Source organism: Orbilia oligospora (genome assembly GCF_000225545.1).
Source record: "Orbilia oligospora ATCC 24927 unplaced genomic scaffold scaffold00079, whole genome shotgun sequence".
Taxonomy (NCBI): domain Eukaryota; kingdom Fungi; phylum Ascomycota; class Orbiliomycetes; order Orbiliales; family Orbiliaceae; genus Orbilia; species Orbilia oligospora.
In genome coordinates this window covers 1,653,704-1,671,412 of record NW_011645636.1, presented here as the reverse complement: position 1 = coordinate 1,671,412, position 17,709 = coordinate 1,653,704, and the positions used below count along the sequence as shown (strand labels likewise).

Here is a 17,709-nt window from a genome sequence, read left to right as displayed (position 1 = left end):
GTAGTTCTAACGTTGGTTAAACGAGTGGGTAATTAGAAAAGTAATGATTTACCGCCTCCGGTTAGTAAAATTGTTAAAATCTGAGTGGTTCCGGTTATAATATATTCTAAAACTAATTTCTGTTGTGGGCTTCAATATTCAAGGGTTTTCGTTTTAAAAAGACGACATAGAAGGTGATTTACGACAGTTATAGACTACCTAAGTTGTATGGTGATGGTTTTAAACGATCTTTTGGGTTGGTTGTTAATTAAAGCAGATGATTTACTTTTTGGGCGTTTGGAACTAATCTTTAAGGCTCGGATTTTGATGTTAGATGGTTGGTGATGTTAATTAATTTTTAATTATTTTTGCTAAGCTTTGTAGGTATTGATATGTTTAATTAAAAATTTTTTGTTTTTAGTATAATTTATGTCCAATTATATTTTGTAGTGTTTATCAGTTACGTTGGTAAAATGGGAGGTAAGTTGATTTTAAATGTTTAATTCTTTAAAACTAATTGAATTGTTGTTATTATTTTTAAATTTGTTATTTTTGGGGTCTATAGCTGCGCTGTGAGTTTTAAACAGACAATTGGTAATAGAAACGTTAATTTAACGTTAACTTTGAATGGAAAATTTAGGTAAAGTATATTTAACAATTTCTTTGTGAAGTAAATTGCTTAATTGTGAGTTATATTACTTATCGTTTTGCTTCATCTAGAAGTAAGTTAGAAAAAGAGTTTAACTAACTTTGATGGTTATATCTCATTTAAATTGTTTTGAATTTTGCGCGCGAAATAACCACCAGAGAGCGAGATAACATATTGATATTATGAAAACCAAAAAATTGGCTACTATTTAACTTAGTTATAGGGGTAGGCTATGGTGAATATATCTGAACTTTATTAGTTTTAAGAACTGGAGTTATTATAGGATTTGAAAAGAATTATTTTTGTTGTTAAATTATATTTTGAGCTTTATGATAGCAAATACTGATCAGGATGGTTCTTTCATAAATAAATAAATTTCGCAAACTTTAGGTATTCAAATAACGAGTGGTTAAGATTTCCGAACCGCGAGTAGATGATCCAATGTTGATGTATACTAAAAAAAGTATCAAACCCAAAAACTCTTCAACCGTTCGTTCATAAACGGTTATCCAAGTTAAAGTAAATAGATTTTAATAATTTTTATTATTAGTTAAATCTTTATCAAAAAACTTAAACATAAATTTTTGTAAAAATTAATTTTTAATATCCGTAATTTAACCATGCGCATTGGTTAAACTGTTGTAAGTTGCATTTTGATTTGATATATTTTCTGGAATTGTTTTATAATCTTCGAAATCAAAATTAGGTATTGTTATATTAAAAACCAATCAGTTTCAAACTTTTATTGTTTGTTTCATTAAAGATTGAATAAATCTTTTTAATTTGTTTACTTCCAATCTTATATTGTAATGTATAATTACGTCGTTATCAATCCAATAGGTAGTTGGCATTAAAGGTTTGTTACAACTAATATACATGGCTAGGGCCTGTTGATTTTGCAGTTCACCCAATAGTGTTCTGGTGTTGTTTAACATGTAAGTTTTTTGAATAGTTTAAAACTGTTTTACTACATCTGCATCATTTGGAGTAACAGTTCAAACATATTTGATAATTGTCAGTTGATAATAATAAATAAGTTTACTAAAAAAACCTAAAGCTTTCCTGGTTATTATGATAAAACTACAAGGTTTGAAATTTTTAAGTGCGCTAAATGAAAGTAACGATAATTTGAGAAAATTGAATTCATATATTTGTCGAATAAATAATGATATTAAAACGAAATAAGTTTGAACTCTTAAATCATCGTGCATAAAATCTTTTATTGTGGTTGAATTGTTTAAGAATTTTTCAAGGTCATCCAAATCACCATCGTATAAAGGTAAATTTAATTCTGCACCAAGCTGATTAATTATATCGATTTGATCAGAATTTAGTTGAAACAAAGGTTCAATACGATTAGTAAAAAGAAAACCATATCTAGTTCAATAGACATAACATAAGAATTAATTCCAAATATCAAAGTAATCTTTAGCGGTTTTGGGTTAAATACATCTTAACAGTTTTAAACTTAATTTGCCTGGTTCAGCACTAACCAATAAACGAAAAGTATGATTATTAAAAGCTCGAAATTTTTATTTTACCAATTCACCATAAGCAATCGATTGTTTGATTCTTTCCATACATATACGACTTAAATTACAAAATTGAGATAATATAAGTTCGTTATTATTAAAATCGTTATCAATAGTAGGAGATTTAAGAATTGTAATTATTTCCAATTGATTTAAACCATCAGCATGTGCAAAGTAATCAATTCTATTGTTCCAAAAACTAATTTCAACAGATTAATCTTGAATTATTAACTATTAACATTCAATATAACTTATATTTAATAAATCATTAGCTAAATCAAGCCAACTTTGTTTAAATTCTTGATCAAGTTAGTTGGCAAATTGGTTGGTAGGTTAATTAGCAGGTTAGTTGGCAGGTTAGTTGGTAGGTTGGTTAACAGATTAGTTGACAGGTTGGTTGATAGATTGATTGATACGCCATTAAATTGGAGAAGAATCTTGAGTATAGGTAGTTTGAACTTGATAAATATCACAATCATTTTTAAGAATATATAGTGTGTATGTATTTTATTGAAAATTATAATTTTGATGGAGATATTTTTTCATAGCATTGGAATAATGACCTTTATAAGAACAATGATAACAAACATATTCAATAATTATTTTAAAATATAATTAAAACGATAATGATTTTTTTTTATTAAATAATTCGGGAAGAATAAAAATATCAGAAGAATTATTTTTTTATAAGAATTCTTTGAGAATTTTTCGAGTTTTTGATGGAACAGAATCTTTGTAATATTGATTATAATGTTTACCGATATTAATCGAAGTATAAATTTGTTGATGATTAATACAAAATAAAACCTTTTATTGTGATATATATAGAAATTTGTTGGTTGTAATAATTGGTTGAAAAGTTAAAGTTGTTATTTTATCAAGAATAAATTGAAGAATGGATTGGAATTTATAAAAAGAAGATGAAGAAGAGTTTATATAGATTTTGTATGTATCCTTGAATTTAGGGTTTCGGGGTTTTGAATTACTACTTTAAGTAAATTAAGCGATACGGATCAGTGGTTCGGATTAGTGTCCTTTTTTATGCCAAGACCACACCTCGCTTATATGCATTTGGTACGGATGAGTGTCCCATCCGATTAACTCATACCCCGTAGGGAAACATTAGATCACCAAATTTTCATATTATGGGACAATATATTTTTCGAAATATTTTTATTATAATATTTAATTTTTTTCTTTTTAATTTAAATATATAGTTTTTTATTTTCAACCAATAAGCTTATTGGCAAATATTATAATTTTTATACTAATCTTTATTAAAATGATGCTAAATATTTTTAAAACTTTTAGAGTGTTTATCGCCTTTTATTTTTATTTTTTCCTTTAAATGGCTGGAAATACGCCGTTTTCCCACCTGGAATAACGGCTAGAGTTAAGAAACATAGCAGAGTGCTAAGCTGTTTTAGGAAACCTTACCAAGGAATCCTAGGACAGGTGTAATATTAATATTAAAAATTATTGTTTTAAAAAATTTAAACAAGTTAAATCAATAACCCAAATCAATATCCTTTTTTATACCAAGACCACAACTCGTTTATATAGCATTGAATCGAATAGGTGTCCTATTCGGCCAACTCATACCCCGTAGGGTTAGTCAATATGGCTGGGTCGTGATACTAATAGTATTATAGTAATATATTTTTTTCCTGATGTAGGTTTATATCTATATAATTGATGATTAATTATTCTAGATTTTAACACATTATACCTTCTACTTATAGTAAGACATGGAAGAACCCGGCTGTACACCTATTACATTAGCACTTACAATTAATAATTAATCACTTTTTGATCACGAAATCCTATCACTTGCAATGTGTTGTCTTTGTTGTATTTTTCTGGCTATCGATTTCTTTAAATACTCCCGAACCATGACTGCTAACACATATTTAAGAATTTTAATTAAGGTTTACTTTTTTTAATTTAATCAAGAATTTCGTTTTAATAGGAAAAAGATTTTGATATGATAGTAAATTTAATAAAATTCGTTAATATTTTTGTTAGACGAAACCTCGATATGATAGTAAACGGGGTTGAAAATAATAGTTAGATCTGCTGCCTGGATATCTAGAGCTTTTGGGGGCACCTAGATCGCAGTCTCGCTATCCATTCTAGCCTCAGCTAGTTGAGCCTTTTTACTCAAAACGCTCCTCCTCTTCATTCTTCTCTCCTTAGTTTTCTTCTGAGTTATCTTCTTTGCAATCTTCAACTTCTTCTCCTGTTTTATGAGGTGCTGGTGGGTTGAACCAATCTCGCTAGCATGTTTCTTTTCTTCCTTTCTAACACCTGAAAGAGCGCGGTCAAGAGCTGCTCCATCAAGGGCTGGGACGGCTTTCTCATTATCCTCTCCTGACTCGTTGGTAGTACGCTTCTCAAGCATCTCTCCAGTAACTAGGCTACGCTTGTAGTAGGCACTATTACCATAGTTGACGCTTGGAGGGTCTGCATATTTTAACTCGACGACCGGCTGGTCGATAACATATACGTGCGGTTTGGGTGGTGGGGGAGCGGGCTTGTCCGGCTCTGGGGCAGGAGCTGGCGGTGGTGCATCGGGTGCCTGGTCGACGATTTGAATAGGAAGACACCCTCCAAATGGGCCGTTTTTCGCCATATTTTCAATACGGATAATGCAAACATTATTGAGGTTTCCGGATTTCCCGTAACACTTCAATTGCTTTGGTACGTTCCATTTGATGACATGGAGTTGACCGACGGTATCGTATCGGACAGACTCTGGGCCGTCAAACCCCATTTCAGTGAACTCGCTCCTATCTCTGAAACCCCAGGGATAGTTTCCGTCACCGTTGGGATCAATATTGACTCTGAAAGGGCCTGCACCATCGGCATTCACTTGAAGTATCCAGATGGTAATTTGCCCGTGTTCGGTGTTTTGTTTGAGAGATACCTTGGCCATAGAGCCATCATTGGCCTGTTTTTGAGTCTCCCACCATGTTTGAACGTAGGCACGACGTTCTGAATTTTGCCCTAGAGGAGTTTTGCGAGCCCACCAGTCTCCTGGGATTTTGCCGTGAAGATCTCTCCAGTACAAATCGACGGTTTCGAGAGTGACACCACAGTGCTGCCCGAAATAGGACCGGTGGGCTGGCCAGTTTTGGATTGGGGGGTCACTGAAGATGGTGCACTGGTTCTCACTCGCCCAGCCGGTAATATCGTTACCTTGACCATTGGAATTCCATCGAGATAGAAGTCCACGACCGTCACCCCCGGCGTTTCCGATAGCACGGATGATTCTGCAATGAGCGGATGCCTCATGGATCGACGCAAGGATCGCAACAGCTGATGCTGCAGATATTTTGAAATGCATTTTGAAGGAATGGAATGGATACTGTATGAAATATCCGGTAAAAAAGAATGAATGGCAGGTACGACCTGACGAATATTGCGCCAACGGAAGAAATGAGTGACCAAGCCCGAATGCCGCTGCTGGTTAACGGTTGGTTGAAGAAGGCTGGAGAAGGAGGAATATCACGATATCTTATATAGCAGGGTCTCACAAACCATGATTGAAGTGTCGGAAAGAACAATAGCAGGAGCTCCTATGTGATATATAGCGCGAATAGGAAACCCGTTCCCAGTGTCTATGTTCAGTATCATGTAGCCGATTTCAAAAAATGTTTCCAGAAAAGGTTATGATTCTACATCGTCATTTACCCATTGTTTTAGGTTCCAGTTGTGTATTTTCGGGGGTATAACCATACAAATGGCGGGGTGGCCCGCCGATGTGGACGCCAAGTTTATGCTCTGGATCCAAAGACCTATTTCGATCCTTCCTCTGAAATTCGTTTCGATTCAACACCGATATAAACTATTGATATACTTGTTAACCCAAAGGTTTCTAGGTGTTTACTTCGGAATTCGAATCTTACGTATGGATATAAGAACGGTTATTATAGCCCTCCTGGGCTTGAACCAAATACATCGGTACCTAGCTTGCATATATGCATGCACCCGAAACCTTACCGGGTAACGGAAGGGTTTCTTAGCTACACGGCCATTTTTTATACCGTTGTAGCAATTTTAAAATAGGGTAGAAGGTCGGGTCGGGAGCGCTGGGTTAGTTAGGCGTGGTGTACTCCGCATTGGTACCACGAATGTCAGACCAGCTTAGTCTGGGAGTCGCAAGACTGAAGTGGTTTAGAGTGAACACTATGAAGGTTCTTTTGTACTCTAGCGGGCTTTACGCTTCTATTTTGTCTTAGTTCGAATTTGTTCGCTTATGGTGTTCGGTCTAACTAGCCGACGGATCATCGAAGGTGTCTTAATATTAATGCGATCTAGCAGCACAGATCTCCCAGGCTACACGTCATCTTCTCGATCTATCTATACGGTTATTTTCAACGAAATATTGTCAAAAATGTTTCTTCGTTTTTTTTGCGACTAATTTTATTTTTCAATGAAATCGCAATTAATCCTATCTTCGATAAAATATGTTACAGAATGTTCAAATTAATTCTTTAATTTGATTTTCGTTATAATTTCGACCTTAGTTCTGAACGAAAGGACCCGTGCACCTAATAAAGCTAGCAACTTCCGAATGGAAGAAAGAAAAGATAAACTTTACTCAACGGACATCAGATGAAACAATAGTTCAGAGACTACGGCTCCCAGCGTTAACATTTTATCCCATCTGGTGACTCAAAACCCCTGCTCATGCGCATGCGCGTGCATCGTGCTGTCCAGATCTGGCCTTTATTTTCTTTTTCGCTAGCAACCGAAGAACAAAGTACGACTTCAAAAGCCATTTCACCAAACTCTAAATTAGAATCTCGAACTTTGATTAAGAAAAAGAGACGCTAATTTTGCGACTATCCTTTTCTCTCTGTGCACAACCGGATCAATCCCCACTGTACAACTGTACAATGTGTTGGCAAGAAAGCTTCTCCAAAACGCAATTCCAGCCCAAACGGCACCCAAATCCGTGATAATAGCCCAATCAATAAAAATGTGGCAATCGATGCTAGCGCCTTTTCGTTTTTAATTTCCCCATAACCAAATAGTGCGTATAATAGAAAATATGGTTGTAAATTTATCTAAATTACATTATTGAATCTGCGGAGCTAAAGCGACAAGCAGGAGTTCGTTTACTCTCAAGCTTATTTTTGCGCGGTTCAGGAATGGTTCGTTATGGTTTCTCGTATCCATTAATCTGAAATAGGGTTGCGGAAAATATCAAGTTCTGGATGTAGTTTTCAGAGATATGTACCCGTACCCTATTTCTAGATTTGGCCGGCAGTTACATAATCAAGTCCAAGGAGTGCTGTTCACGACTCTGGTATATAAGAAAGCTTTATATCTTTAAGTTATAAATATAATACCTCTTTATCCCTACTGCTAGTAAGCTTAAACTATATAGTATGGAATCTTTTCTATGGTTACTTCGTAGCCTAATTTTCTAATCTTGATTGCGTAGAATAAAGCCAATATATTAATAAGGTTATTCGATATAAGGTGTTTTGATGTCTTAGCCTCCGCGAGATTTTATGACAATGTATGAGCTGACCCTCTTCACTATTATTAATGCTGATATGTAGCCTACCTAATTTGTAAATTTGCAAAGAGTATAGCATTATACGACCTTTAATTGGGGCCAAGTCTAAAAGGATTGTTTGAGCTGTTGTTGGAATAAAATTAGTTGATATTTCTGAGATATTTTCTAGGTGCTAAAAGATTGTGACTGGTGTAAAAGCTGCTACTGGCATCCGAGCGACTGATTCGGGTGATAACCGCAAAACTGCTGAAAAGAAGCCCTCTCAAACCATAAGGATCGCGAACTCTCAAAGCGAAAATTGGTTTCACTGAAGCTCCCAATTTTACAATCCATTAGCCAAATTACCCACATGGTCGCGGCTGACGTCTTAGGCCTCTATAGCTTCGACCCTCATATGCCGCCAGGAACAGTTGCCGCCATGAACATATCGAAATGATCGCTTCCGGGTAAATGAATACTCCAAAGCTTAAACTCTGGAACCACTCGATCCCTCCAATATTATCCACGTGCTCGACATGGTCCTACCTACCTATGGAGAGTCAATTATCGCAATTGTCGTTGTCGATGATACGATAATCTGTAAGCAGCGGGAGGGGAACGCGCTGAAGCATCCGGATTGTAGATAGTGTTGCCGATGCTTATGGTGTGGGATCTTTTTCTGTTCTACATCTAGAAATCATAATTTAGGCCAATGATTAGTCGAAAATTTAATCTTTCTTGCCCAGGGACTACGCAATAGGGGTGATGTTGGGTATTCGTAGGTACCGTAGTCGTCTTTTTGGTTATAGTGCGCAAGGAATTGATAGGACTAGAACTCAGATTTTGAATTACCTTTACTACGTTAGTAGTGACAAGTATCGTTTTGTTGATACTATTGACAATGATACTCAAATTAGCTTCTGTTTCTGATTTCATACATATCTAATGGTAATAGTTCATTCATAAATAAGTAGAGAAGTTAGTGTATCGGTACCTATCAACTGTAAAGTATTATAAACTGTCTGTGTCCTTGTACCCATTTCTGGAGTATATAGTAGTTTTTTCATAAGTTGCGTACCCGATTTGGGTGCTAACATGTGTATATAATTTAGAGAAGGAGTTTTACGCAAGCTAACTACTTTCGGAAGATGTTTCGTGCTTGTGCCGCCGGGTTTATCGTATGTCGTTCTACGAACGCAAAATGCCAGCATGGTATCATAGTTTTGCAATCGGAGAGATACTTTTTGTATAATGGGTTATCATAGGGGCTAAAGTTGGTATTGTTGCTCTAATCTATATTGTATTTGTGAGTAGGCTGGTGGAACGAAGGGCCCTTGCTGTTCCTGTTACTATACTGGTCCAGCTGCTTTAATTGGGACCACAACGTTCCTTCTAGTCCGCAATGTTATTTTAAAAGTCTGGTTTGGTATCGCTAATAAGCAAATCAAGAACTTTTTGGGTTGGTGTTTCGGAACATTGAACAAATAAATTGCCAGATGCTATAAACACTTATGTATTCACATATAGTGCTGGAAATTTCTGCCTCTAAGTTGCAACCTACCACCACAGATGTTCACTCTGCAATGACTTTTTTGCAATATACTTATTTCCAAATTGGCATCATTCAAGCCACGCGTCCCTGGTTTGCTCAAGTCGCAGAAACATTATTGCTGGATAATAGGGACTACGTACGTGCAATCATGAGGTGGCAAGGCTTAAGGCTGAGGGCCAGCCTTACTGAGCGAGATTGCCCAAGGATGACACCGGCTGATACCAGGGCCCCCTACATCTTAGGACGAGGGAGTAATTACATAAGCAACAATATGCATTTTCATATACACAAACAGTACTCCTCCCAATTAAAGTGGGTTTCACCAAGTCAAGCCTAGGTTATAATATCATACCTACAAAGGCGGCACCAATTATCCGCTAGCGGTGTGGCTCCCTGCAGACCTGCCAACATGACAAAACCCAACAAATGAGTTTTCGCCCAAAATCCGCCAAAATAATGCCAAATCTATATGACAAAAAAACATTAATAAGAAATTAGAGACTATTGCACTTCGCGAAATATTAGGAACATCATGTTAACCTTATATCCCCGGAGCTAACTCCAGCACTCGGCATTGTCATACGCAACTGATACTCAGATCCAGGAATAACTAAGCCCACGATAGGACCACCCTGTACCTCGTTCACTATGGCCTAATTATCCCAGCGGCGAGGGCTTTAGAAAATACTGATGGATAAATGCTTTGAGTATATATATATATATTCCAACTAATCCCGACACAAAGCCTAACGCTGGATCAATCCGATTTCATGGTGAAATAGGCATGTTTATGTGTCCAACATCTACCACCGGTGCACCAAACTTATTTTTAAGTTGCTAGCCTGCGATCACACAATCTATGCTAATATGTTACTGTTCATATTCTTCTAATTGTGATTACTGTGAGGCTCAGTTATTTTGCCTGGCTATTTACAGCAGGGATCCCTAAGGAACATCCGAGCGAGGAAGAAGATTTCGCTTTGAAGGGGCATGGCACAAAAATACGTTGTTTTCACGTGATATAATTCGAGGTTAGATCAGGATAGATCAGTTTCATGATTACTGGTAGTATATAATAAGTTATATTATTATATTACTGCGCTGAGCGAGTATAGTCAGTCGGCTTTAAATGCTCTGCGCATGCGCGGCCTTCTAGTATTTAGTATGCTTTAAAGTATTTCGACTGTAAGTGTTTCCCTGCACATGCAACAAAGCTTGTGTTGTTTGTCTGCCCACCCATACTCCTAGCCTTCCAAATATTTCTGTTTCCCACCCTACCCGCCGAAAATGGAACTCATTATATCCTTTGTAAAAGAATTAAACTTCAGGCAATTCTGCAGTACCATAAGTTGCAATTCTGCTTTGAATTGATTGGACCGTATAGTCAAAACATCGAAAAAACCTGAAACACTTTTTGCTCTAAAACCTCAGTACATAGTTTGTCAAAAATGATTTCAACCACCATGTTGACCCATAAATAGCTTATTTTGGTCAGGTAAATGTTTGGAGCTATTTTGTCCGTTTAACGTTTCTTTGATGAGCATTCAACATACAGCATTTTACTCGATTATTCCTTAAGCTTGGGATTTTGTCAACAGGCCTTTATGATTTGTTACTGAAATTTAAAGAAAATACGACAGTGATTCGACCCTTCCGGGCTCTGGGAGGTCCGTATAGGGCTCGCACCTGGTATACCCCATTACCCATCAGCCTATCCCCCTGATATTTAGGGCCCCAGCGCTGATATCTTATAGCTCGGTTCGTCCCGAAAAACAGCCAAGTAGACTGTGTTGACGGGTTCATGATACTATAGCTAATACTTTCGCAATTTTATACCCTACTACGATCCTGCATACACATACTTAATAAGCTATAGTAATCCTTAGGTCTTGCGGTTAGGTTCGCCCACGATTCAGCTAGCTTCGTTTGGGTCAATTGAAAGAAAAGATTTAATTCGTCTACTAGCCAACAAAGGTATCCACATTTCGCTCTTGAACACAAGCTGCAGTCCCCACATCGCTATTACTTCCGCCTTTTTATGGAAACGGAATTCAATATTAAAGTATATACCCAACCGCTATTTTCGAACTAACTCTATCCCTAGGCGAGGTTCGGCAGCTTTGGTACGAGATAATATTTGTGAGCTAGAACTCACATCGAGATCAAATCGGGCGTACGACCCTAATTAGGATATCCGGAGAATACAATATCCCGGTTAGCAAGACCCTCGACACGAACACGTATTAAGGGATTCCGTTTTGGGATTCCTTTTTTGTATCTTACTAATATCACTAATCTATACTTGTTGTTCAGACGATCAAAGCTTCCAGCCACTTCATGGATACCATTAGTGCGTTATAATTTCGGGTACCGGCCACCAGGTCAAAACATTTCAAGACTCTCGATCTTCGGTAGCCTACGGGGACGTTTGAACAGCAATGCTGACAATCCAAAAGAACAGACACGCCTGCGACCGTTGTCATGGACATAAATTGTCCTGCAAACGAGAAAGTGCGAGTGGACCATGCGCTCGATGTTCAAAAGCAAAAGTCAAATGTTGCATCACTCCGAAAAGCAAACGACCTACAGCAGCTAGGCTTATATGCCATAAGACGAGAAAACTACACCTCAGCCCTGCGTCGGTGAGTGTGAGAGCACAACGTTGAGTCCGAGTGAACCAATAAACCGTATGTTAACAAAAATATTTTAGGATATGACAAGCAGGAACTCAGGCGAAACCAATTTTTTTGCTGATAGAAATAGCAACCCAAGCTATGACTATATCAACCCAAATTTCCTGTTAGAATCACCAGAACTTGCCCCATTGTCCTGGGATGGGCTCGACCTCTCGCCGGAGACTGGTTTTGCACCAACATCAGATCAAACTTCCAAACAATCTGAAGGCACATTGATTTCCACCACCAATTTCCCCGATTTATTCGATGGCGAAGTCTTGGAATATCGAAAATTGGGTACTAGTCCAACGAACACCGTTCCTACCGCTAATTATACGGCACCTTATTTCTTCGATTATGACCCAACCAGTGTAGGCCTGTCAGGCAGGGAATTCACGGTGACCTCCGGCCATGAAAATAGGTTCTCAACCAAAAGGAAACTGGATTGATAGGGTGGCAGAGCTTCATGTCAGGCTTTACATCCAGCATGGCTCTCAAGATCGTAGCGCTCAAAACTTCGCAGCTGCAACCGACAGATTCAACGTAGGCGAGACATTCGCTTTATCCCAAAACCTTCTCGAAACCCAAAAATAGCTTCAAGAAGACTCGGTCAGCGAGCATTCAGTCGACCCCCTTATGGAATATCATCTGCAGATTGGGAGCGGCAATGATCGGGCCAGCTGTAAGGCACAAAAAATGCAAATGGAAAAACCAAAAGATCCGAGTTTGCGCGACTCGGCCTCGATTTTATTGGTATTGTCTTGTAGACTCAGGGTTTCATACATATACCGGGCTATTTTGTCCGAAGTTCAGAGCATCTTTCATAAAGGCGAGCTCGTCTCGTCAACAACAAAATGTCATGCTTCTAGCTCAGTACACATCGGAGGAGGTTTGGATTGGCAGGCATCTCCAAAACTTCAGGCGATTATTGTTCTCCAAGCGATGGAATATTTCTTACCAGTTTTCAGACAGGAGAATTGGATAAAACAGCGGAAATAACACAAGGAATCGCCAGGACAGAACACATTGCTCAAATAACTACAGATGCAGTCAAGGAAGCAGAAGTTGAAACGCTTCTCGCTATAAGAAGAATCAAATGTCTGCTTTGATGGATAGTACATAGTCAGAACTAGAACTATAGTGATTCTAGGCAAGGAAAGGCTAAGATAAGCTTCATACCATATAGGTATCTAATAGAGTTGTATCTAGGTATCTAGTCAGGTCGTATTTCATATCCTAGAACTTCGGAATTTCGACAAATGGCTCCGTAATTAGCCTCCAGCGAACATTTAAATGATGAATATTGAGACAGTGTGAACCAGAAACTTCGTATGCCCCGATGACAAGTTCAAAGCCAGGTTATCTACCCTCTTTTCGGATCCGTATTGTGGGGCTAGAGCGGATACACTAGTTTCCAGGTAATCTGCACCTGTAAGTATGTACGTCCCTGTCTAAGAGTCCGAGCGTCCTATGCATACCGACCGGCTACTTACTTTTTCGTGGGCCAAAAAGTCCCACAAAGGCATCAAATACCGGCCATTAACTAGTTAGTCTTTGCACATGTAAGTGCATACGAAGTCTACTTATTTGCACACATATTCTAGGCCGTTGATGAAGCGGCCAAAAAGAACAGCAATCTGTGCAAAAGTATTCAACGCCGGGCTCAATAAATTTAGAGACCATATATGTAGCTGAGTAATGTACTAATAGCATCATCGCAGTCTTGTGAGCTTTGGGTAAGGTCCCAGTCGCATATCAATAGTGGCTGTAGCTTAGTCTCGACGGGCTACTCTTCTACAAAAGCTACGCTCACTACATCTCTCTTCTACGAAGCCAAATATTTAAAAGTCTAAAAGCCGGTACGCACGCCCTTTTCCTAGGCGCGTTTAACCCCAACAGAAACGGGCACCCCAGCACTTTATGTTAAATTATTACGGGGCATTCTCTATCGTTAAATGGGTACGCTTTCTTATTCGGGTCGAAGGTAATAGCCTCTCCGTCGGAGGAAATAGCTAGTTTAGCTATTTCCAGACAGTAATACGAAGCAGCGGAGGAAATAACCCGGATCGCGGCTCCCCTTCGGACGTTTCGGCGCTGTCGGACCCTTAGAAGGTCGCGCTATGCCTAAAATTTCGATACAAGCTTATTTACATAACTAGCTAGCTTCCAGGTCTAGGTACGAGACAACTAGTTGCCTATAATCAGGTATGTCCTCATGTAAGTGTTAAATCTTGAGAGGTTAGCACTAGGTCTATGATTGGACTACTCAACCACTCACGTCGTGCTGACTGTGGAGCTTATTCTCTTCCTGGCTTCTCTATATATACATGATCTCTACGAATGCTTATTAATACAAGTATAATAGCCCATTTTCAAGAACTGACCGTGGGGAATAAAAGAAATAGATATTGATCTATCACCATTTCAAAGGAAGTTAACGAAATGGCATTGCCCAATCGATACGCCCCTATTGCTGCCGACGCTCTCAATGAGACACAGAAAGAGATACACGATTTTTTGGCTGAATCCATTGGACAATACTTCAACCAAATGTAAACTACACAATGCAATTTGACACCTTTCAGCCAAATCTTTGAATCCTGTTCTACTACCAAAGCAGAAAATGAAAAGCTTACTAAATATTTTACTTCAAATCAGATTTACCATCCAAGACCCGGAATCAGAAGCCCTTGTTGGACCATTTACCCAATTTCTATACCTTCCCAAACCAATAGCGTCTGGATACTTCGCCAATGGCAGTTCATTATCTAATATAGTCGAATTTCCTTTGCGGTGCCGTGAGATCGCGATCCTGGCGGTTGGACAATACTACAAAGCAGATTACGAGTTATACAGCCACTCTCGCGTTGCTAAGCAAGTCGGGGTTGAAGATCACCAAATTGAAAACATTCTGAATGGTAAACCTCCTGGTGGGACTCAGCAAGAACAAGCATCCTGGCAAATCGCACGAGCATTGGTGGAACAGAGGCCTATTATCAGTTGAGCTTTGGAGCAAAGCTGAGTCATTATTTGGGAAGGCAGGCGCAGGTGCTCTTATCCATTACACAGGATTCTACGCGTATACATCTATCATCTTAAATGGCGCGGCCGTCCCAGTACCGGCAGGGGAAAAAATATGGCCAATTACCTAAAGTAGTCGGAATTTAGAGTTGAACTCATATTTGTACACAAGCACGAATAGATCTATAGCGGCTGATTTTCAGATACATATACTTTGCACATGAATGCCTATCTAAAGCTCTTAATACTGGGGGGCTGTATAGGCGACCGAGAACCCATTCGAATATACTTTTGAGAACCTGTGGTAGAAAGTAGTCGAAGTATTATATTAGATCAGAGCTGCCAGAATTCAAAGTCGATCCAGACGTATACGTTCATACTCACCGTGTGGTACCGTGGTACCGCCTAGCTCCCAAAGTCACCCGCCCACCGCAAACCCACGTTCTGAGCGATCGCATCTAGCACTCTTTCACAGGGACGCCAATATATTATTGACCCCATTGATTTTTACTACGCATATATTTTTTGCATTCTTGAGAAAATATCCGACTCCGAACCACCTAAGCATTAATGTTTAAGCTTCAGAAATCCCGACTCCGAAGATACTGTACTCCGTAATTTGTTTGCTTTTTGTTTTTAGCTAAATCTCGGCCTGAATAACCCAAAACACACTTTCGGCTCACCTTTCCCCAGACTAACTAACCAAGCTAACCTGACATCTCAACGCTGACCCGGTGGAAAGGCACCTTTCGAAACAGAAAATGTACACCAGATCCCATACCAACAAATGAGACAATGATTACTAGGTATTAATATAAGACGATTTTTGTCCCGCAATACCTAATAAATCCCGTATCTCTTTCGTGCTGTTAATTGTAATCTTAGAACACCTTTGTAGCTCTGGAATCACAAACCTTGCCGAACTGCGTGTATATACACAACACAACACCCTTCCAGCAAAAGCCCCAAACCTCAGGCGAAAATGCGATTTCTATGCCTTCATGGGCTTGGGACCAATAGCAAGGTAAATATTGTCTTGAATACATACATCTAAATATGGAACTAGAGGCTTATCAACTTAAAATATTCCAGGTTCTTGAAACGCAGACGGGTAAGGAGGGGACAGAAAGACCGTAACAATTGACACTAACAAAACTGTTTAAATCCCCAGCGGCCATTCGTGCAGAACTTGGCGAAGAGCACGAATATGAATTTGTTGATGGCACGGTGCCATGGCCAAAAGCCAAAGGTACAAATTTGTTTCCCTGATCGATCGTAAAACTCGACGAGGCTCTGCTGATTATCAGAGAAACTAGAGCTTGGAGATCTCTTTTCAGACGAAGATGAATATTTCGCATACTACGACCCTTTTGACGCTGAAAGCATGCTGAAGGCCTTGTTCCAGTTGGAAGAATATATTGAAGAAGAAGGACCTTTCGATGCCGTAATGGGGTTTTCACATGGTGCTGCTCTATCTTCCACCCTCCTCCTAGGTAGGGGAATAGAGAGAGAAGGTTGGCAAAGTCCGTTCAAATTAGCAGTGTTTCTCGCCGGGGGTGGGCCTCTGAGTTGGGAAGCCTTGCATAAGAATCAGACAATTCGGCTTGATCGAGACTACAAACTTTCACAAATACGTATACCAACAGCCCATGTCTGGGCTCTGAATGACGAGCTGGGTCCATCAATGAGTGGGGTTCTGGAGCAGCTCTGTACCCCCCACCTCCGTCATGGCTATGTTCATAATGAAGGCCACACTGTGCCCGGGACAAGATCTCCCGAAACCCTACGAGGGGCTTTGAAGGCAATCCAACGCGCTCTCCGGGATGCACAAGCCATTGCTGTTTGACTTCGGAGCCATCATTTGCATGCATCCTCGGCAGCCTAAATACGCCCTCGAAAACAGGATTCGGGGCTACTCGAAAGCCTCCACAAGCACCTGGGTTCAAGACTACTCGAAAATATTAAAGCCATTTTTTGTGAAACTGAGCAATTATTTAGGTCAAACTCAGCTAGTCGTTAACGTTGCAAGTTTACAACACCTGTGCCATTGTAACCGTGTACCACTGTAGAAACTGGCCGAAAATGCCTCCTCTGAGCTTAAGCTTGGGCCCGCATCAATTCGCACATGCAAAGTTTGGCATGTTCCTATTGAAGTCATGTATAGCCGACGATTGCATCTAATATTGAAGTAACATATGTATGTATACATCTAACGAGCGGCGATATTGCAATTGCGATACGCAATCCCGCCCGCGCAAACGGCTTCGGGGTTCCCCACGCCTCTTCGGAGCGGCCTCCAGGCCCGCCTCTTACTTGGCTGCATGGCCACGGACTTCCTCATTAGGATAGAAAGCGCCAAACATGTGGGCTCGACACGAATTGCCATCTAGGCTTGTATCATCAACCTCGAAACTTTGTTAGCCGGATGCACGTTCGGTGATTTCGTTTTCACCGGTTTTACGGAGAACTTCGGAACAGTCTAGTGGGCGGGACTCCCGTATCAGGATGTCATCATGATCTCAAGGTTGTTCGGGCTAGACCAAGTATCTATGCTTCAAAATCCAACACTAACAACAAATATTTTGCAGGTTGTACTGATAACGCTTGATCTTATCAGGCAAACTGTGGCACCCAACCTAGGCCAACACAAAGTTGGTTCCAATGAAGACTTGCAGAACTATAGTACTGGCGGTCTGTCTATATATCCAGCTAGAACCACAACTTTGATATAGCTTGCAATACTAACGACCTCTCAGCTAACTTGCTAAGACTAGGACGCCCAATTTTCTAGT

General features: G+C 39.4%; 4 protein-coding genes across 4 annotated transcripts; 3 read left to right on the top strand and 1 right to left on the bottom strand.

The window, feature by feature from the left end:
* Nucleotides 1-4,267: 4,267 nt before the first annotated feature.
* On the bottom strand, nucleotides 4,268-5,506 carry AOL_s00079g500 (uncharacterized protein; the record flags this gene model as incomplete). Its single annotated transcript, XM_011124375.1, has 1 exon — nucleotides 4,268-5,506. The coding sequence occupies one exon, from the start codon at nucleotides 5,504-5,506 to the stop codon at nucleotides 4,268-4,270; it is 1,239 nt and encodes a 412-aa protein (XP_011122677.1).
* Nucleotides 5,507-11,702: 6,196 nt separating this feature from the next.
* AOL_s00079g499 (uncharacterized protein) lies at nucleotides 11,703-12,443 on the top strand (the record flags this gene model as incomplete). Its single annotated transcript, XM_011124374.1, has 3 exons — nucleotides 11,703-11,863; nucleotides 11,985-12,267; nucleotides 12,318-12,443. The coding sequence occupies 3 exons, from the start codon at nucleotides 11,703-11,705 to the stop codon at nucleotides 12,441-12,443; spliced, it is 570 nt and encodes a 189-aa protein (XP_011122676.1).
* A 1,895-nt stretch (nucleotides 12,444-14,338) lies between these two features.
* Nucleotides 14,339-14,900, top strand: AOL_s00079g498 (uncharacterized protein; the record flags this gene model as incomplete). The annotated part of the gene is made up of 2 exons (XM_011124373.1): nucleotides 14,339-14,448; nucleotides 14,555-14,900. The coding sequence occupies 2 exons, from the start codon at nucleotides 14,339-14,341 to the stop codon at nucleotides 14,898-14,900; spliced, it is 456 nt and encodes a 151-aa protein (XP_011122675.1).
* A 1,073-nt stretch (nucleotides 14,901-15,973) lies between these two features.
* AOL_s00079g497 (uncharacterized protein) lies at nucleotides 15,974-16,763 on the top strand (the record flags this gene model as incomplete). The annotated part of the gene is made up of 3 exons (XM_011124372.1): nucleotides 15,974-16,028; nucleotides 16,089-16,166; nucleotides 16,234-16,763. 3 exons carry the CDS (start codon nucleotides 15,974-15,976, stop codon nucleotides 16,761-16,763), a joined length of 663 nt encoding a protein of 220 aa, XP_011122674.1.
* Nucleotides 16,764-17,709: the final 946 nt, after the last annotated feature.